We start from the raw sequence: 23,354 nt of genomic DNA, 5'->3' as shown, positions 1-23,354 counted from the left end.
GCCTGCTTCATATCGTCTGCGGAATGTACTTGAAAATATCTGTGTTTTGTTTTTGTTTTAGAAAAGGCTCAGTACACTATTTGAAGAACCACTTTTCTCTTATTTATTTTTATATACATTCCGTGATAAATATTTAATTAAGAGGGTTTGTACAATATTCCTTGAATACTTATGAATTACGTAAATGCCCAAATTCAAATTAATAATAATCTATGCCCTCATAACACGGCAGTACATTTATTAACAGCAATATGACCCAAGCTTCTTGTTACTGATGTCCAACTCCTTCTTCAACATAACCTCAATCATTTAGAAAATTGGCTCACTCTTTGGAGGACTGTAGTTAATACCGAAAAATCAAAAGCAATAATTTTTCGCAAAAGCCAAACAAATTTCACCCCACCTAGACCTCTTCTGTTTGATGAAGAAATTGATGGGTTGACGAAGTTAAATATCTAGGAGTCATTCTTGATAAAAATTGACTTTTCAGAAACATCTCAGAGAAATTGTGAAAAAAAATTAATATCACGCTTGCAACTATGCGCCCACTTCTTGGCAGAAGTCATATCTCCGTTTCTAATAAACTCCTCTTATATAAATCTATTCTTCGACCAGCATTACTCTATGCTAGTCCTGTCTGGTGCCACGCTGCCAAAACTCACCTTCAACACATCCAAGTTCTTCAAAACGAAATACTCAGAGAGATTATCAACGCGCCATGGTTCATTCCAAATTCGTATATCCATCGTGATCTCAAAGTAAATATAATTCGAGATTATACTCAAAAACTTGCCAAAAATTTTTTCTATTCAGTTCTCACTCATCCTAACATTTGCATCAACTCTCTTAAATGTTCTCCATTTCCCAGAGAAAAGCACAAATACCCATCTGACATTCTCCATCCTTAACATTTTTTACTTATACTAGATTCTTCAGTTCACTGATTTGGACCTTCGACCAGACACTCACCATTTTCGTCTTCTGATGGCGGCGACCTGACTTTTACTTTCGTCTTTTTGTTTTACTGATATTATTCACGTGATACAGAGTAAAAGAAGGCGCTGCTTTCTGAAACGCAAATTCACTATATGTTCTTAGTAGTAGTTTATTAAGTTTTATTTGTAACTTTCACTAATAAGTATACCGATGCTTGTCGAAACGAAATAGCTGCTAAAAGAATCGCCGTACTACACTATGAAAAAGTTTGAATGGCTGTATGGGTGATGGTAAAATTTGGTTTGCGTGTTTCCCAACGGGATTCAGATTGAATGTTTCCATCGGTCAGTTGAATCTGACACTGCGGTAGACGCTGCGCAAAATACACGGGATAATTTCAGAATTAATTAGGCATAATTTATTTCATAAGAGAAAAGTTCCCTTGAAGTTCCGCTCTTCCGTTGAAGAAGCTAGCAAAATGTCGTGTAAATATGCGAAACAAAGTCCAGTGTGAAAACACTTCATTGACGAATGGTTAAACGTAGATGAAGCATTCTTTAACCTGAAGCTCATCAAGTTTAAACTCGTAAATTTATTATTGCTGTTTTCTTTTTATCCTTTTCCGTCATCGGAATTTGAAAGTAAACCTTAAAGAGGTCAATTTTTGAAAATATTTTCTTGTAATATATGGTAAAAATATAACGATCGGTAATCATTTGTGCGTTTAAACATATATAGTCCCCGCACGGCCGCAAACTTCCATAGTTCTTGAACATTAAATGAACTGGACTGGGCCATGGAGATCTTGAAGGTCTAATTATGGATAAATTTGAAATTTTGTTTGGCTAATTTTAGTTTATTTTTATCTAATTAGCGAGCTTTGGAAAAAAAGCTTCTAGCAGCTATTTAATACTTTACATTATGTTATAAACTGCAAATTAACAGATTTAGTTTTAGTATATTTGGATTTTGTAATAACAAATTTGCAAATTCAGAATTTTTATCAATCGTGCTCATGCTACCCACACTTCTCATGCCCGTAACATGACAGAATAGATAAATTTCTCACGCAGTGCCGTAGTTAGGGTTTTCCGCAGTCGCTAATCGCACCGACGGTGCGAATAGCTAACAGGCTATTCACACCACCTACGTTCGCGCATGCGCACAATCAGCCCAGGTACCAGCAATTTACGCCGATTTCCGTAAGGCAGGAGGTAGTGATAGCGAATGTTGTTAATAGTTCACCAGCAAGAGAATGATTTGTAAGTAATAATTATCAGTTACAAAGACGAGGTCATTCTATATACATGATAATGTTCAGGAAATGATTAGATAAAATAGGGATTTAATGATGGTTCTAATTGCAAGCGAGGACGAGTAATTAGTTAAAAAATCTTTAGTGTATTGACAAAAAGGCTACAGAAATTACTTAAATTCTATTTAACAGAGGAATTTTTATACAAATTTAGACCCTATTCTTATAGCATAGGACTGTCAGAATTTATTATTCAACAAGAAAACTTACTGAAAATGATAATATTCTTATATATTCATCACCTTTTCAGTATCCACACAGGTTTATAGGTTCAAATGCCATATTTCAAAATCAAAGTTATTTATGAAATAAAACCTTACAAAATCTGATAAATCATTTGTGTGTGCAAATGTTTAAATCTAAAATCCTACATTAAATTATTTCTGTCTTTTAAATTACATCCGAATATTTATTTCAATTTAATGGATTAATGTATTTGTATTAATATTTCAAAGTTCTTTGAAGCACTCTTTGTGTCTTGAAAATGCCAGGTATTTCCATAAAAAAAATAAGCAGGCATACAGAATAATTCATTTAATAGTTGATACAATCGCTTTTAACTTATTTCATGTCTAAATTTTCTACACAGAAATCCTCTGTCCAAATTTTAGTATCTTTTATCGGACGAAATTTTTCAATGAGGAATGAATTAAAGTCTTGATTACGCAAAACACATATTTAAAGCTAAATGTATTCTAAGAAGTACAAAAAATGTAAACAAGATTTTGTTCCCCCCCCCCAAATCAGACATTTAAACTATTCAAACCGTTCTGCTCTTTTTTATATATACTTTAATAAAAGCAAATGTGTTCTTTTTATAAGTAAAGGAACCCATTTTAAACTTTTGAAAGTCGCCAACGCTTAAAAAATGATAAACTACGCCAAGCAGGGTCGCCGCGTGGGTATTAGGCGCCCTTGTTCAAATTGAAAGTTGGCGCCCTTTATGGGGTTCTGTTGCACTCATATAAAGTGCTGCAAATTATGTGTGAAATACTCTTTTATAATATTCAAAATTTGACTTTCGAACTGAAAAGATTTAAAATTATAATATTAAAACACGGGTTTTTCTTATTGTATTTTTATTATTTCTAAAATTTTAAAAACTAAACAATGACAAAACATTTTTTTAAGTAAAATATAAAAATTAGAAAAATATATTCAAATATTGGTTACCCTAGCTTTAACAGCTACAAACGCGCGTATCAATTCCTTTATATTAAATTTATCCAAAATTTGGCTCTCTTTGGATAGCCGACAAGTCCGATAATTTCTCCAGCGCCATCGTAGATGGCATGCAGTTTTTAATACTTTTAAGTTTTGAAAAACTTCATTCTTCAGTAGCCACCGAAACTCTCAGGTTTAAAAAAATCTGTAAAGGCTATTGCACTATTTGGAAATATATCGGTAAGATTGTTTTCATATCAATATGTGACAAATCCTCTTTGGTAAAACGTCGCAAAGATTTTTATTTCTTCAAACAAATTTAATCTGTCAGTATCCTTTCCATTAACATTTTTAGTATCCATTAACTTTTGTTCTAATCCTTCACAATGCTTTAAAATTTCATTGTCACTCCAGTTTTTTAAATTAGTTATATAGTGTACTACCTTGAAGTAATTGTAATGTTCTTTTAATTGACTGAATATTTCAATTAATTGAAGAAATAGTAGTGTCTAATATTATATTAAAAACTTCAATCTTAAATTTTTGTCTCGGATTTTTGATTGGTTTAATCATCTTGAAGTAGTTTCTTTTTACACCAGTTTCGACTTAAAACCTGTTTCGGAAAAAAAAACCTGTTTTTGTTTAAACCTGTTTCGTAAGTCAGTATCCATCCCCAAACCATCAGGAACGATACTTGCATTGGCAATTGCGTTTTCATACGCTTTATCAGGTCTACGATTATTGAGTTCTGATATAAGATTTTGTAAATTGTCAGTCATGATTTGTAAATCATATTTAGAGTTTTGCATTTTTTCATTTACCACATTTACTAAATTTAAAATATCGTGCCAGATCTTAATGGAACAAATGAATTTAAACGTCAAACCATCTGAATCAACTTTTTTGCTTCAGTTCTTAATTCTATGTCTCTTGTTTGATCTTCTTGAATAATGAACGCTCTCAAATTTCCCTTCAAAACGTTTTATTCGATCTTCCGTTGCGTCTTAAGCGGAAGCCCAAAGCCTGAATTCTACTTTCCCATCTGGTGTTGGACAGTGGTTTTAAAGTAATATATGTTTCGTCCTGCTGCTTCTCTTCCTCTTGCTCCTGCTGCTCCTCCTACTGCTGCTCCTCCTTCTCCTCCTCCTGGTACTCCTTCTCTTGTTGCTCCTCCTCCTCATTGAGGAACGGGAGGAGGAGCAGCATGAGTAGAAGTAGCAAGAGGAGGAGCAGCCGGAGGAGGAGAAGCAAGAGGAGGAGCAGCATGAGGAGGAACAGCAAGAGAAAGAGCAGCGGGAGGAGGAGCAGCAAGAGGAGTAGTAGCAGGAGGAGGAGCAGCAAGAGGCGCACCAAGGGGTGGAGCAGCAGGAAGAAGAGCAGAACAAAAAGGAGGAGTAGAACGAAACATATATTTGTGGGCAGAAATAATTGTGCTTCGGGGCCGACGTGCAATTTGAGACCAGCCATGTTGCCACGTGCCGCCCGCCATTCTGTAATTGTAAATACTAATGTAGTTTTAAAGATAATATTGTAAAATTTAAATGATAAATATCACACCTGCTTTTGGAGAAGGGGAGAGGAGTGTTCTTAAAGTTATTTTTATTACATTCAATAGTTTTTAACTTGAAATTTTGGTTGCAATTGATGTCACGTATTTGAAATATTTTCGCCTTGGAACAGGCCTGCTAGGTTGAGTGCTGTTTTCGTAGCAAAAATGTTTGACATCTGTATCAAGACTGGTAATATAAAAGCAGCTACAGCTATTGAAAATTTAGCGAAACACACTCGCAGTTTAGTCCTTTGACGGTTATCGCGACTGCAATTAAAATTGCAGGAAAGGAGAATAAAATGTGTTATAATAAATAAAGCTTGACAGTTAATATTTTAACTATGTTTTGAAATAATTTCATTTGCAGACAAGTTTATTTGGCTATGTAAAATAACACAGCACTCAAAACAAGAACGTTCTTTAAAAGAAAGGAAAACAAAAAAAGTCTGAAAGGATTTAGATTGTAATTTTGCATCAGAAAGTTAGCTAAGGTTTTTCCTGTTGCCGCTGAGCTCGAAGTTTATCTGCCTTCTCTTGGACGCACTCCTCCTGCCACAACTACTTTTACCTTTTTATAGCCATTATTCGGGGCCGACGTGCAATTCGAGACCAGCCATTTATTGTTGGTACTGTTATTTAAAAAAATAAATGCAAAACCTCACTTGTTCCACCACATAGGTCAAGAGGCTTGCAGAAGTAAGGAAATACCTCAGCAATACGTAAGAGATATAATACAGATGAATAAGACAACACAATAATATATGACACCTAGATCTGGAGAGAATAACGAATATATTGTTTCGATTTTGTATTTAGTTAGCAATGTTTAGTAGAATTGTAAATAAAATTGTTTTATTTTCCCGTGTAATGCAGCGCGTGACGAGTTTTAAGAGAAACTACGTCGGAAAAGTAAAAATACTGGAGCACGCGCATTTAATGATACCGATGGTACGTCACAATGACGATAGTGTAAGAGAGTGATATAATAAGGAATACAGGCAAAGAAGTAAAATTGTTCGCAGGCGCTTTATAAGCATTTCAGTGCAATAACCGAATAGTTATGACACAAAGGACGCATTTGGATGATTTTTTACGTAGTAGAATTATCGGCCGTCTGGAATGTGGGCGTACTCAACTGGAAGTATCAGACGAACTTGGAATTGCCTAGAGTGTTGCTTCTTTTTTTGAAACAAATAAAACGCATTTCTGAAATCTACATCTCTGGTCCGATCTCCAAGCTTTGGCAACGATTCCAAGATGATGGTAATGTGAGTAGACGTTACAGCACAGGTCGCCCCAAAGTTACAACGCCAAATGAGGACCGGTATTTGGCAGTTACTGCCAACAGAAACAGGCGGAGCACAGCCTCAGACCTGTCTCGTCAGCTCTCTTCAGCCACTGGTACGACAATTTCAAGGCAGACCGTGTACAGACGCTTAGAGCAGATTGGTCTATATGCTCGTAGACCTGTCAGATGCGTTCCACTTACTGCAACTCACTGTCGCCTGCGGTTAGCCTGGAGTAGAGAGCATGCATAGTGGACACCGCAACAGTGGGCTTGTGTGATGTTTTCCGACGAGTCCAGGTTTAGCTTGCAGTCAGATTCTCGCCGGACTTTTATATGGAGAGCTCCAGGTACCCGTTACCACCAAGAAAACATCATTGAACGACACCGTTACGGTGGTGCAGGAGTGCTCGTTTGGGGTGGAATTATTCTGGGTTCCAGAACTGACCTGCAAGTTCAAATTGGAACCATGACAAGCCAAATCTATCGGGACGTCATTCTGGAACAACATGTACGTTTGTTTCGGGGCGTCATGGGTGCACAATTTGCGTTTATGGATGACAACACCCGTCCTCACCGGGCAAACATCGTAAGCGAATGCCTTCAATCGGATATCACCCGTATGGACTGGCCAGCATTCTCACCTGACTTGAATCCGGTAGAGCACGTGTGGGACATGCTTGGCCGACGAGTTGCAGCCCGTCAACCTCCTGTCTACCGGAACTTCGGAGAGCATTGCTTTTTGAGTGGTGTAATATCCCCCAAGATCAGATCGATAATTTCATACTCAGCATGCCTAGGCATTGTACGGACTGTATTGCATCGTCTGGGAGACATACAATGTATTAACAATCATACCAACCATGTAATATTGGTTTTTTGTAAATAGTTTTTTTTTTTTTTTTGGTTATTTACTCGGGAGAAAAGATCGCTAATTTTTTTAATAATATCAAACATATAGCATCTTTTTTTGTTCTTTACCTTTTGTTTAATAAATAAGCTTTGCAAATAAGTCAAATTTGTTTTCTTCTAACTCTTACTTTGCCTGATTTTGCATTATCCTTAATTTATGGACATGAGTGTATTTCAAACAGTGACTTTCCGAGTGTTTTAAAGAAGTTTATAAGGTATTTCTCCCACATTCCCTATCGTGCCTTCGTGGCTCTGCACGCTGGGCCAGTATTCCAGAGGACCGTGGAACTTCATGAAAAAAATAAAATGTATTTCTGAAATCTACATCTCTGGTCCGATTTCTTACTCGCTGAATTCGCCAATTCCATTGACGGGGGTGTTTCGCCACGGACAACCGTGAATATCTGACTATGTAACTCCACCACAACCAACGGATCGGACAAGACAGTACATACGGTCCCTGTCGAGCCTGAAACAGCCATCGCCAGCGATGACTCCAGTCTTTTGGAGACTGATTTTAAACACCCGTGGCCGAGGCTGCCTAGGTACAAATCCTAATCAGTACTTCCCAGGTTTTACCTGAGTCGACCCCCGAAGGATAAGAAGACAAGAATTTTCTTGTTCAGACAGCCAGAGCCAGTGAGACGAACTGCTTGTTTTAATGATTTTACCCGGCGCCGCATGACTTTGCACCTATTGTCGGCGCGAGCCTGCCTCTACCGTCTGCTTTCCAGTATTTACCAGATGTTGCATTCCACAGAGGATAAAGTTGCTTCTTTTCGTATAGTTTACGACCTTTTTTCAAGAAAACTTCACTCAAGTTCTTCAATTTCGTCATGCCCTTCCTGCGAATCTTTAAGGCGCTGGAAAGAGCTAAATTTTAGCTGTATAACAGCATCCATCAGAATTTAGCCGAGGTTAGAACTTAGAGTACTGAGACACAACTGTGCGAGGTTACATATTGAGGCTTTTTATAGTGTTTTGTGTTTAAAGTTTTTATTAGTTTGAAATGGTAGCTACTGACTGGGCTCTGACATAATGAGAAGAGATGTACAAGCTGAGAAGGGCTGCATGAGTACGTTTGTGAAATGTACTCGTGCAGCCAGTAAAGTTTTGAGAACTGTGAAGTTCTTTAGAAAAATTGTTAAATTCTTTGGTAAAGTTTCATTAGTGTGAATAAATTTGATCATTTTATCATCGGTTTTGTGTGCTTTCAGTCCATTACGAATGCGTACGCACTTAATAAAAAAGAAGAAACTTGCAGACGTGCGCGAAATCAGTTATTTCCTTTTTATTTATGGTCGACACATATTTTCCCTTAATCCAACACAAATGGGAGCCAATAAGCCTTGTTCTTAATTTTTTTTTTTTTTTTTTTTTTTTTTTTTTTTTTTTTACCTCGATACCGATAATCTTGTGAAATATGTTTCTGAAGACAGGAAGCAACGGTAAGTAGTAAGAATGAAGGGGAAAGTGAAAAGTGACGTATTCAGATGAAAACGTTCGAATGAAAAGTCAAAAGGTTTCGGTTTCAATAGACATCGTAATTCAGCGATTGGATTAAAAGTATCTGCATTGCGGGTCATATTTTTATGATAGAAAGGGGAAATAACCAAATTAAAATGAAGAATAAAAGGGGGGTCATTGCCAGTTAAAATCAGAAGTTTGCCTCATATATTTGTATCTTACATATTTATAATCTTAAATCAACAATTCTTTGAAGTTCATTAAACAAATCTGTACTGCTTGGCCATTGGTGGGTCCATTTGTTACCGAATTCTTTCGCTAAGTTTCGTTTTATTTTTGATGGAAGTGACCGTGTTCATTCGTAAAAGAAATTTACAGCAAAGGAACATAATAATATATCCCTTCCAAAGCATCATTTAAGGTTATAAATTGTTAATAAACTTGTAAAATATTATTAAGAAACAAATATTGTTTTTATATGTACCACTTAGGCAAAGACTATGTTGTTGTAATATGAACACTGGTATGAGTTATTACTAATTAATAGCATATTTTTTAAATTTTTTATTCCAGACTAAAAATATTAATTTAATACTACTAATAATATTAATATTAATACTATTTTGGAGTTTTGTTAAAGCAGCTAAATTGAAAGAAGGTCTAAATTTGAAAAAAGAAATATTCATTTTCTTGCAAAATATGATACTTTTGAAATTGTAATTTATTTCCATTATGTAACTTTTCTAAAACTGTAATTAAACTGAAAGCTCTCTCCAGTTTAACAAATGCTAAATAATATTAACTATTACTACAAAAATAAACAGAATAAAGCCACATAACGGCGCACACTCACATTCACATCGAAGCAGAGGTTCCGAATACCGAAGAGAGAAAGCTGTTTAAAATATTAAAGACACTTGCAGAAGTATAATTTGTAACAGTCATTAATGATTTTTGATTGTAGTGTCGTCATCAAACTTCGTTAAAAAATGAGGAAGCTTTTTTGTTGCTTAATGGCTCACCGAGAGTTGCTCGCAAAAAATTTTTCACAGCAGCCACTTCCACAATATTTGAAACTGATCAATATTCCTTGGAAAGAGAACATATTAAATACATTGATACGTATCAGTGGTAGTCACTCCTTCTATGGCAATCACTTCAATGGGAGAGGAAAATTGCTTGGAACTACAGGTGATCGTTTTCGCAAAGTTTCAACGTCATTTCTATAAATAAAATGATAATAATAATAAAAATAAAAATAAAAATAAAAATTTAAAAAAAAAATAAATAAAATAAACTGAAAAGTTTCAGATTTTAAATTACTTCTAAAGGGGCGTTTTTTTTAAATATTTTGTGTGTTACCTTTATTTATTAAAATATCCTGTTCTACGTACTCCAACTGTAAAATTCAGTTCTACGGCAATATCGTAAAATAATTTTAAAATGAGCACATCTTTAAAATTTAAGATACAAAATTTCGCACGCTGAACAAAAAAATGTTTTTTTTTTCCCCCCTACAGTGTTGCCATTGCTCCCTTTGAAACCGTTTATTTTGTTAATCAAAAATTCATTGAAGTGTTACAAAATATGAAATCGATAATAAAACAAATTTCAAATTCAAATTAGGGCTTCCACATGACCATATTCTATGGAAGATTAACTTATTCAAATTTTGATGGCTCTAGGTACCATTGTTTTATCACAGTGTGAGAAACATACATACATTCATGCAGATTCTTCATTATTTAATTTCTTTAAATATAATACAAGAGGATAATATTTGGTGGCAACAGTTTGACGCTGGTAGTTCCGACTTGGGTTTGATTTTAGGCAAACGGGTTGGCTGCATGGGCATTTCCAAGGTTTTACCTAGGTGTAACATGTATACAGTTTCTTTTAGAAAGTCCTCCACACAGGCATTCCTCCACTTAGGCAGATAGCTCTAGTGTTCTTCATCATAATCAACTAAACCAAACCAAACCCCTTTCTGTATGGCCATAATAGCTTTAGATAAAATGAATGTTACAGATCTAAAGTAACATAAGGCATCTTTTTCAGCAAACAGTTACAACTCTACTTATATTCCCCAAATTATCACATTTGTTAAAACAATATTCTGGAAAAGAACACAATAAGACACTCCTAAGATGAACTTAGAAGAACAAACTACTAACAACTCCGAGCATTCGCTTGAACGCAGTTCTTGCACAAAACAGTAAGCTTTTCAAAAAAATCAACTGATACTCTTAAGCCAGATGAGTTGGAACTGAAGAAGAGTATTAGTAATATTCCGAGTTGCAAGATGCAAAATGTGAAGAACGGTATAATGATCATTATGACATTCTGGCAGGTGACATATGTAGGTGGAAATGTGCAATTAAAGTAAACAGAGAACCACTAGGCAACCTAGCTTTCCAATATCATCGTTCCATTATTCGGCCTTTGTGGTGAAAAAGTTCACTGCACCATCAGTGTGTCACTTATTAGAAGTACGTAGGCAACACATCAGTTGGGAAGCTCGGGTCAACTGTATATATTGTGCTTACTTATATTTGCATGTCTTTAATTGTGTTATTATTTTGTAGATCTTGCAATTCCGAATAAATAGCTTTTGGAATTGTAATAACAGTTTTAAGAGAAATAATGATAAAGTCTGATGACACTTAATGAGCTTCAGCAAAAACTTTTCATAACCAGCTGGCACCATTTAAAAATATTTCAGGAAATATATCTACGACAGATAGACATGGACATATGCACATTTATTGACACTACTAAGAAAGTGATATTTAAATATCCACTTATTAAAAAATATCACAAACTGAATTATATGTAAAATTATACTTCTGAATTTTATAGTTACTCATAGAAAGGTATATTATATGGTAAAAGGACAGATCCCCCCTTTTTTTCTTAAATATCTAGAAATTTTCAGTCCTTCATGTCTGTGTATAGAAGATATATATATATATATTTTAATTTAAAGAGCATAATTTTTTCCCTACAATTCTCAATATGCAAATACTGTATTGAATGATAAGATTAAGAAATCTAAAACAAAACCATGACGCTAAACTTGTATAATTAAAAGAATTAAACTTTAAGTAATATTTTTACTTATGCAATAAATTAAATTACTTAAACTCGTCAATGAAATTATTTGTACTTCATTAAAAAATTAGTTGCTTATCAAAAACAAAAAGTAGCATTATTTACTTGGACAAAAAACGTAATTTATGAAAGATCCCCCAAATAATTTCAGTAGTTGGCATATATACCAAAAAGTAGGTAAGGTGGTTGAGATAGGCAGATTCAGTGGAGTCAGATTTTTCTAGATATTAATGAGAGGAACTGAAGAAAATCAAAGCGTCATTGTGGACAAATCTTCAAAGGAAGTCTCTGGACCACAAGAGGCTGTCTGAGCACCTATGATGATGATGATAATGGCTGGGTACATAAGAAAATTTAGTTGTTATTTTGCTTGATAAAATTTTAGATGAAATTAAATAAAGAAAACAAAAGCAGCTCTTTTCTTGTCTAACAGAAAAAGTAACACAGAACTGTGCAAAATTTCAATAATAAAACCACCCTACAAAAATGTAATTAATTATCTTGGGTTTTAAAAATTTTTTTTAAAACACACATAAAATACAGTTCAGTCGATGAATGACAGATCCCCCCCCCCAAAAATATTCTGTCAGTGTATTTAAAAAAAATATATATATATAAACAAACTATTCATTCTGGGAAGGTGAAATATTAACAATGCTTCATTCAGAATGAATATTACTCCTACAGTATTTCAAAACAAAATTTAATATAAGAACTATACAGGACTGAGAAGTGTTTAATTAATAGTTATAATAAATAACTTAAATCACTCAGCACAGTGACCTCTAAATTACATATTAATTTTGAGGGGCGACTGCATTTCTAAAAGATGGGATGATAGTAAAATTACATTTTTAAAAAGAATGAACGACAGTTGACTAACAAGTGGAAATGATAAGTATGGGTTCATGAAATAGCATTTAGAAATGAGTTGAATAAAATACTTCATGCAAGAAAAACAAAAACAATAATGGTAATTGTAAAATGTGAAATTTTTTATCATATGAAACAACTGATATGATGTTATTTTTATCATAAGGAACTTCTCTAACCTTTTGGAAAAAGTTTTCACTGTCTCGATTTTCACTCTTTTACACATTTTCCGGGATCATTTTCTGTTTCTTTGAATTTGCAGGGTCTTCCAGCTGAGTGAAACACTCAACAATACAATGGGTTATATCATAAGAATACAGATAAATAAATGATAATTTCATTTCAATGGAATTTTAACAATAGAAATTAACACGTTATCACTGGACAGTCCTATCAGATAAATTACCTGAACTACACAAAATGTAAAGGAATTAATGCATAGATTAATTCTGGAGTCACATATAAAGTGACATTTGTAATATTGAAAATAGGAATTTTTCAGTAATTTGTTAAGCATGCAATAATGATAAAGAAATGCAAACAGTAAAAAAGTTTATTTTTTTTCATACAAATACATGATTTCTACAAAAAATGTTTTTACACAGTTGTAAAAATGCTTCTTTATAATGAGAAGAAGAAAAAATCAGATCTATATGATTGTACTAGTGGCATGAGAGTGTTCCACATAAGGCATAGCTAATACAGTAGGCTATATTACACATACAGCCAACATTTAAAAAATGTACAATGAAACCTCCTTAAAGTTTACAAATATAGATGGATTGATCTTTCATAGTGGTTGGGGCTTAATGGTTGACTATTGGCCAATGTTTATTTACACTCTTATGTTCTCAGAAATACTGTTCACTTTCAGTCACAGTCAACATGTGAGGTTTCGTTGTACATCAACTTTGAGTTAGATATCTCAAAATATAATTGCATTAGTAAAAATAACTGCTGTCACAAATATTTTGAAACTGTACAATAAATTCCACTAAAAATATATCTTATTACAAATATACAACTTACAAAAGCTAAGGACTTTGTAAAAGTTCTCATACTGTTAAAAGTGTTTGGAACTTTCAACTTAGCTAAATAAATAAGTTAAAAAAAGTTTAGTTTACAGCAAATAAATACCTATAACGAATAATAGAAACTTTTGAAAACACTTCTGCTTCAAAGTACAAAAATTTAAACCATTTGCATATGTATATATTTTTTATGTATATAATGTAATTGAATAACATGATAATAATTTTTTTTATTTTAAAACAAAAATAAACTTACTTTAAAACAATTATCAAAAACATAATAAACATTTATACTTTAAAGGTTTTTAAAAGCATTACAGTACCTGATATTCATTATTAAAATAGAGACCAATGCTTCTGCAACAGCTAATATGTTTAAAAATAAAATTATACAAAATTCGTAATTTATTCTGCAAAAGATTATTTTACAAATAAAACAATAAATTTACATTTAACATACTTATAATTATTAGATCAAAATTGTAAATTACACTCATAGATTTAGATGCAATTGGTAAAAGCCATAGCAAGATTATAAAATTAAAATATACTGTATGAATTTGCAATATGTTATAGTCTTAAATATACACAGTTTCTTATCAAACAGTACATTAAACTAAATTATACTGGAAAAAGCAAAAATATGTGGTCAATATAAATTTAGACAGACTGCTTTAAATGAACACTAATTCTTATTTAGAAGTATAATTTCAAGCATGCACTGAAATGCATAATATACATCATGATACTGAAATGATTATAAAGTGGCCAGTCTTTAAGTTTTGCACAGTTCCTGTCACACTTCTGTTGTGTCTTCATTGACGTTATGAGTAGCTAATAGATAATTAGCAGCTTGCCTAACATCCCAACTGCATTTGACCAGAGTTTGTTTCAAATTTTGGAGAGGAATCATGTGTGAATTTAGGATACATTGTAATCGCATATATTTTATTGCTTTGTGCATGTCCCAATCAGTCTCATTTAAAGCTACAAGACATTCTTCAGGTGTTACGAGCTACAATGAAAAAGATATATTTTTATGATTAAAAAAATATTTTTCAGAAAATAAGATCTAGATTTTTAAAACATTGATAGTTGTAAATATACCTAACAGAAAAACAATTTTGTTTTTGGGTGTGTGTCTACATATCACATAGAAATGATGTATATTTCAAAAACCAAAACACATAAACACACACAAACCTTCGTAACATGAAACAAAACAAACAATGCATATAACATGAAAAGTCTATTTCAGGTGATATACTTCATTTGACATAGTTTTATTATAATGGAGTTTGTGCTAATTGCAACATTTAGAACAAGTCTAGAAAATAAATTGATTAAATCAAATATTAAAACACTAAATTTTTTATGGAATACTTACAAATTCGAATAAAAATATAAATAAAAATCGATAGCACAAAAATTTCCACCAATTTTAATTTTAGCCATAGGCTTTCTCTGTCAAAAATATGCTTTGTACATCTACATTCAGTTATACAATATATATATATATTGTTTCATAAGAATAAATTGAGTTTAATTAAAAAAATTAAATTTACATATAAATTTAAATACATATTTAATTAAATATATATATATATATATATAAGGAATTATACATGAACTTAAATATGATTATATTTTTAAGAAAATAACAAAGTTATAAGAATAACAAACAAACAAAGAACATAAAAATTAACACAAATAAAAAATCTATTGCAGACTGCAGTGTTATAATGTATACCTTAGTAGGAGCTGCATGTTAAGAATTAAGGAAAGTTCAAGAGCTGCATCGAGACTGTCCTAAGTCTGTAGTTACATTACTTAAATTTAACGAACCAAGTTTTGAATGAAAAGAAATATTTGAAATAAATCAGTCACAAATATGTATTTTTCATAAAGTTGTTATTATACATAAATGAATAATTCTAATTTCTTTTATTCTACATTCAGTAAAGTACATTCTATTTAGAGATTATAGCAGGTATTAATTGAGTTATTAGAAAGTTTACTGTACTTATTATTTTATTTTTTACTTTGCTGCTTAGCACATGCTGGGTAGTTTGAAATCGATTAAATTATTACAAAAATATGATTTAAGAAATTAAGTTACTTAAATGAAGAAACTTGTCATTGCATGGAGACTTGGTGCTCACTCTAATGATTTTTTGAAATCATTGAATGGATCTTGTTGAGAATTTGTTTCCTTTCATGTTGAGAAAAGCTGTTCCCACTGATACATATCACTGAACATGGAAATTGAATACACACAGGTAGGTATTTATTAAATTTAAGGATATCAACTTCATTGAATTTTTGCTCTACACATGAGTTGCACTGAATTTCTGTTAATTTCACTAGTAAATGAGCTGGCACCTTTTCAACACTCGTTAAAAAAATATTTTTGTAACGAGACCATCTCAGAGTTTTGTTTTGACATCTGAGCTATATATGTGTATAGATATGGAGTACAATTTTAATTTTTTTTAAATACAGTCAAAAGTCTTTAATCCGGACTCGTCGGGACTTCGGCGATTCCGGATTATAGATCATCAGTTTAAATCTGGTAAGATGGCATGCAGAAATTATAAAATTAAAAATATGAAACCGTAATTTATAAAATAATGAGTAATTATGATCTAAAGGGTATCAAAATTAACAAAAAAGAAGCTTAATATTTATTTGTTTACTTTATTAAACATTTCTTTCAACGCGCGCATGAGTAAAGCATACATTACACATAGCCGAAATTAGAAAATTGCAACCAGAAAACTATTTGATTTGTATTCGTGATATTTATAATGACGAGGAATTTGATTTAAATAATATCAAAGACGGAGTACATCGAGATAAAATACTACATTTAGTAAGGAATTATAAGCCGAATAAAATAAAAACATTTGCTCTGAAGATAATGATAGTGTTGACAGATCAACTTCCAGATCATTGCGCGCTATGATGTCCCCCCCCCCCGCGCAGAGCAGCGTGAAATTGATAAACAGATTTCGGAAGGGTTATATAAACAAAGGATATGTCTTTATCCATTTTTTGTAGCAATTCCACGTTTTGTTTGATGAACATCGAAACATACTTTTGTTTGGTAGATCCTTTGGGAGCTCCAGCATCGGAAATTCTATTTGACATAATCGAAAGTTCAAGCTTACTTTTATAAAATTGCTCTTACAGTCTGCAAAAAATAATAAGCCAGATCCAATTCGAAGATTAAGGAACAACGCAATCATCAACATTAACTGAAATAGATAATTAGATAATTTTAGCTTATACCGTCCATTATACATTAAACGCGCACGCGAAAACGTATTCTGCGCGTGCTTCAACGCGGCGCATGCGCACAAAAATTTTAGCTTTGAGGTCCGGATTATGGGTGTCCGAATTAACGACTTTTGACTGTATACTATAATTACATTTTTTTGGTTATTTTCTTAGGTGAATTTAGGGCAACAGAAAAGAGAGTCAAGAACTACTACATACAGCCTGTGGGCCATGTATTTGACATGCTGTCACAAGGGCTAACACATGTAGAAAAAATTTAAATGTAACAAAATAATTTCAGCATGCAAGTATTAGTCACTTAAAGTTGGAGAATTCTAGCAAAATTGCAATAATACTAGAGTTAGTAAATATAAAGAAGTTAAAAAAAGTATTAAAACATACTTCTTTCGCTAAAACTTTCTGCATTATTCTCACTTCATCTGAGTCAATACCCTGAGAACGACCTTGAGTCCTAGGAATAACAAAAATATTTTTGAAAATTAAATATATGCTTTAAATAGTGGAAAAATGGTCTAACCTGTTAATAGACAAGGAAACATTCGGAACAAGACAAATATACTTTATGCTAACATTTGAGGAAAGCTAACAGTGACACTTCCTACATAGCCACATCAGTAGTACTTGATGTGACTTTCAAGCCTTCCACACTGGAGGATTGGCTTTAGTTTGGTACAGTGTCGCCAGAAATATTTTAACTGAAGTCGCAAAAATCGCAAATGACATCAGAGATCATGTGATTTTTGTGACGTCATAGTTTCGCATGCTCACATTACATCTGACGTCATTACAAATTTACTGTCTATTGGTGTTGTAAGTTACTGTATTCGATTCTATTTCCGTCCTGCGAGGTTGATTTATTTTAGATTCTGATTACTTATGAAAGCCTTGTTCTTTCAATGTTACATTTATTTGTGTCGTTATTTAGAAAAATGACTTTGCTTTAATTTTTAATACATTTTCATTGCATAGTTTTTAGCAATGTTATAAATCAGAAGATTGAATTTCATTTCTTTCTCTGTCTGGGTACTTAATAAATGGCGCACAAGCTGTAAGTTTTTTTATTCGATATGTTATCACCATAGAACGGGGGGCGGACTGACTGAAAAACAAAATGCACGGGGAACGAGGGGTGAGGTGAAAGGTCCTGAAGCAGTTTTTTTTTCTTTCTTTTCCATGTTTTCCTTTTCTCCTACCCGCTTCTCGTTACACCAGCATCAGGCTCTGCAGCCTTGAAAAATAAAGGCCACATGTATACAGATTGCCATGCCAACTTCTATTTAAGCCTAAATAAACTGTTTTTATATATATAAATTATTTTTAATTGATACATTATTTTAACATCAAAGCATTTTACATTATATTAAAAAAATCTTTGAAGTCACAAAAAGTAGCATAAGAAAATGATGTATGTTGCAAAACTTTCGCAAAAAGCAAAATTTTAGTAGCACAAGTTTGTCAAAAGTAGCAAATTTGCGAAAAATCGCACGATCTAACAACACTGTTTTGGTTTATTTGATTATGGCAAAGCATGCAACAGCTATCTGCCTACAGATGGGATACCTTCTTGGGGGGGGGCTTGTATACACGTTACACATGGAAAAAACCACAAAAATGCTAAAGCAGAACTGAACCCAGATCATCGATCTTACTGCTCGGCCACTGGTGCGCCTGCTCTTACTGGCAGGAAGGGATTCAACAACATAAACTAGATATTATATCACATAAAAGGTACATTATTTACATTTCATGTGGAAAAATGATAAAAAAAATAATAAATTAAGATATATTTTCCCATGTCAATCTCCCTGATCTGATAATGTCAACTTAATTGCAAATTTTGCAGCAGCCAATTTTTGTGCCAGAAATGGTGTACTTCCTCCGAAGCAGATTTTATTTTCATTCAGTCCGTGTGTTTATTTGATTGCCCATGCCACCTGTATTTATCCAGACTGCCCTGAGTGATTGAAAAATCACAACTTGATACAGAACAAACAAGATGATTTTCTAAAAAATTTGAAGGAAGTAAATATGGTCTCTTTTGAAAGTAACATAATAAGTATATTTATCAAAATAGTTTTTAATAAATAAACAAACAAGAATCACACAAAAAAAGGGCACTAAGTGGTGGCATGCTAAAGGGAAAAAACTTTTTAAACTAATCTCAATTTTTCTGATGCATCTTTCTCTATCTATACATATAGCTTGATAATAGCTGATATGAATATATTCATTCATACGTAATCCAAATCAATATCTCACAATCTCTGGGAATATCACGAATACTCAAATCATTGTTGTTAAGCCATGACCCTCTCCTCATGCTCCCACAAACATCATTCAAATTTGCACTTTCTTACTTTTGGCAATGCCATTCAAATCAGTAAGTTTGTCCTTTTCTCTTACACAAACACATGCTGTTTCCACATTTTAGACATTCAGATTCGATCAAATTGTTTTTCAATCAGTACTTTTTTTTCCTTTCTAGTATGTCCAAAATCACAAGAAATAGTTATATATTCATTCATATCTTCCATAGTCATTATCTTTTTCATACAGGATTTGTAATTAGAACATTCGGGGGAGGTGAGTCTCCCTGTTAAATTAATTCATTAGAATGATAATGATCATCTGGTAGATTCAAATTAAACTGCTATATTGTTTCAAACTTTGAATTAAACAAAGAGGCAATGATATTAGCAGAATAATCTGCTTATTTACAGCAGACGAGAAAAAATATTCTTGAGGAATGAGGAAATTTAGCTTTACAGTTAAATTTATCAACAGAACTTGAACATAAATGAAAAAGGAAAGTTAACACCATATTTGACGGCATATAAGACGCACTTTTTTTCCCCTAAATTTGGTCTCAAAAAAGTTACTTGTGTCTTATACCTGAAGGACACAGATTAACTTTCAATACTGAATGCTATTTTATCTGCCATAATTATTTTGCGCATGCGTGAAATATCTGTCGCCAAAAAGCGCCAAAGCTCGAAGCTGATGTTGAAGTTTGAACAGGTTCGACGGTCACATTACGTCTATGGAGCCTTTCCTTCTTTACACAGACTTTCTTTGACTCATCCGACACATGTGTCGGTATCGGTGCTACTCTGTATAAATGTGTTCGAATCGGTGCTTAAAACTGTTTGTTTAAAAAAAAATATCCTGGAAAATATGACTACAGGAAGCAAAAGATTAAGCTATACAATTCAGTATAAACTAGGAGTGTTAAACTACACCAAAGTGAATGGAAACAGAGCAGCAGCAAGGCATTTCGGTCCACCACCTACCGGGAAAAAAAAAAAAAAAAAAAAAAAAAAAGAGCTTGACATTTGTTAATTTTCCTTAATAAAAATATGTTTGGTAATTGCATTCAATGATTGTTTATTTGGCTTTTACGAAACGTGAGAACTAAAAAAAACCAAATTTTAAGTTATTGTGGTACCGCGCTTTCGCACGCACTATTCAAACTTTTTTTCTTTGTGTGTGTGGCCTTCTAAATAAAGGCGCGTCTTATATGCCGTCAAATACGGTAAATCAATAAATCAAGAATTAATAAAAGAATTTTCAGAAAATATTTCTTCATTGTAGAAATAAAAGAAGCCACAGATGTTTTAGTCTCAAACACAAAATGGAAATGTGAAAAATTAAGCAAGATACCTTTCGATTTTCCTTTTTTAACCAATGAAAAAGTGATAAAATTAGATATAGGTAATTTCAAAGTCAATTAAAAAGCAACACCACCCCAAATATCCAAAAGATATAAATGCTTCGAAAATTTCATCAGAATGTTTAATTTTCGTAACCAGTTATTTCAAGTTTAAATCTCTCAGAAGTAACTCACGAACACAGTTTAGTCTATCAGAATTTGCACTGAATTTAAGGTAGCATTTTCAAGTACTGCGGCTAGTAGTGAGAAAAGCTTCAACAAACTTTAAGAGTATAAAAATTATGCATCTTCACTTTATCAACAAAAACCTGTGTATAAAACATAAATTACTTAATCAAATAATTTTGGGGAAAAAATTGAAGATTTTGTTTCATTAAAGGCAAGAAAAGTTAAAAATCAAAATCAGTACAATAATTTTACATTGATTCCATGACTATTTATACCATTTCAGTGTTATTTGCTAGTTATCAGAAAGGCACATTTTTAATGCTTTTCATTTAAAAACTCTAAATCATTACTTGATTATTTTCCTGAATATACAAGGCTGTTGACTCCATATAGGGGCACACATTTACTTCTTAGCATTAGGTGAAAAATATCTAGGCCTGACTCTGGGTACTAAAGCATTTTTATTTCATTTATTAGGTCATAGTTTACTGCTTAGTGCAATGAACTATCCTTGAAAGCACATTGATTCATTATGACAATTAGTTTGTAGTACTAGACATTGTTTAAAATTATAACTTAAATAGATAACAGCATTATGGTATACATCAGATGTAAAATTCACATGCTAAAAGCTTTCAAATCAATATTTATTCTTTTCAGTTCTTATACAAAACATGCCCCACACTTTGCTTGGTTATTCCTTACATCAATTTACATTCTTTTTATAATTAACAACATGCTCGAGTAAAAAATGTCACATAATAATAAGTTCTGCCTATAAATCTTGTAATTGAGAACTGCACACACACATATTGATTAAGAATAAATATAGCTATTACATAAACTACACTCATGTCCATAAATTAAGGATAATTCGGACTCACGTGGAAATTGAACTTTAAAATAAATATATCACCTGTAAAATCACTACACACATCTTCAAGAATCATATGCAAATTTCAGGAAGTAATCAGATGACACCGATGGTACGTCACAATGACGAGAGTGTAAGAGAGTGATATATAAGGAATACAGGCTGTTCGCGCCTTATGTAAATTTTGATTTTGTTCCCTGCAAGAGGGCGCCTGCGAGCGCCGAACTACTTGTATATCTATTGTACGAACTTGTTCTTCACACAGTCTAATAAACGCAGTAACGAACGTTTGAGTCTACTTTCCATCCACTAACATGGTCCGTCGTGAGCCAGCGCATTTCTTTGGATGATGTGTCAAGACAATTTTTAACGTTCTGGTATAGAAGGACATTTCGTGCAGGAAAACGGATTTATATTTTGTCTGGATTGTGAAAACAGCGGCAGGAATATGGAGTCAATTTTAAAGCAAAAGCGTATCATTAAGGGTAAGTTGACTCGTTTAATTTCACAAATAAATAGTTTACAAAATCTAGAAAATTCCTTTTCTGCCATTGAAGTGTACGAAAATGATGTTAGTGCATTAAGTGTTGAAGTGAACTGTTTAAACGATAACATTCTTGGTACTTGTTCTGACGCAGAGTTTAGTAAATATGAAATAGAAATGAATGAATTATTTTCCAAATTAGATGTATTAAAAATTACTTTAAAGGAAGAATCAAGAAAACTTAGAAATTCAGGCAAAGATATAATAAATGCTAATGCAAACGGCTTGAAACTTCCTCGCGTGGAATTGCCAGTGTTTACTTCTAATTACGTTGATTGGATATCATTCAGGGATTTATTTCTTGCCAGTGTTGGAAATAATAGTACATTAAGTGACAGTCAAAAATTGCAATATCTTAAGCTTTCTGTGAAAGGTGAAGCTGCTGTTTTACTACAGTCAGTTCAAATTTCAAACGCGAATTATGATAAGGCATGGGAAGCGCTTACTGAACGTTATGAAAACGAAATAGAAATAATAAACGCAGCATTAAATAAATTAACTTCACAACCTGTTCTAAAACATGAATCAGCTTCAGGTTTGCGGAGATTAATTGATACAACACAACAGTGTATTGATACATTAAAAATCCTTAAACAGCCGGTAGAGCATTGGGATACTATGATTATTTTTCTGTTAAAAGGGAAACTTGATCATGAAACACTAAAAGAGTGGACGATAGAGCATTCGAACAAGAAAATTTCTGCTTTCGCTGAATTCAAGCGTTTTGTTTTAAACAGAGCGAATGCTATTGCCTCTTTGGCGAGGTGCCAGAGGGAGAAGTCAATTTTGCCTTCTGAAATTAAAACTCGCGGTTCAGGTAGCAGATACGCTTTTTCGTCCCAACTTGTGGCTAATGTGTGCGTTCATTGTAAGAGTAATTCTCATTCTCAGTTATTTAAATGTGATAGTTTTTTAGAACTCCCTATCAAAGAAAAATGGGATATTATTAAAAGGAATGAATTATGTGCTAATTGTTTGAAAGATAGTAAAACGCATCCCATTTTTAAATGTCGTGCAGGAATGTGTAAATATTGTTCAAAGCCACATAATACAGTGTTATGTTCGAAAAATTCAAATGATGAAAAATGTCATATACCCATGGAACACGGAACGTCTGCTATTAGTAGCAATAACGCCACGGTGCCTGTTGCGCAA

General features: G+C 32.8%; 1 protein-coding gene across 3 annotated transcripts in view; it reads right to left on the bottom strand.

Moving 5' to 3' along the window:
- Window positions 1-13,147: 13,147 nt before the first annotated feature.
- Window positions 13,148-23,354, bottom strand: part of Ack-like (activated Cdc42 kinase-like) — a 140,247-nt gene continuing 130,040 nt past the window's right edge. For all 3 annotated transcript variants that reach the window (XM_085816203.1, XM_035362166.2, XM_085816204.1), the window contains exons 16-17: window positions 17,325-17,394; window positions 13,148-14,658 (exon numbers count right to left, since the gene is read on the bottom strand). In XM_085816203.1, the coding sequence (XP_085672329.1) occupies window positions 14,440-14,658; window positions 17,325-17,394 (289 nt within the window). In that variant the 3' untranslated portion in view covers window positions 13,148-14,439. The remainder of the gene's footprint in view (window positions 14,659-17,324; window positions 17,395-23,354) is intronic.

Source organism: Stegodyphus dumicola, chromosome 4, assembly GCF_044657685.1.
Source record: "Stegodyphus dumicola isolate Sdum_Otavi_A_Nest chromosome 4, ASM4465768v1".
Taxonomy (NCBI): Eukaryota; Metazoa; Arthropoda; class Arachnida; order Araneae; family Eresidae; genus Stegodyphus; species Stegodyphus dumicola.
This window is presented reverse-complemented; position numbering and strand designations above follow the sequence as displayed.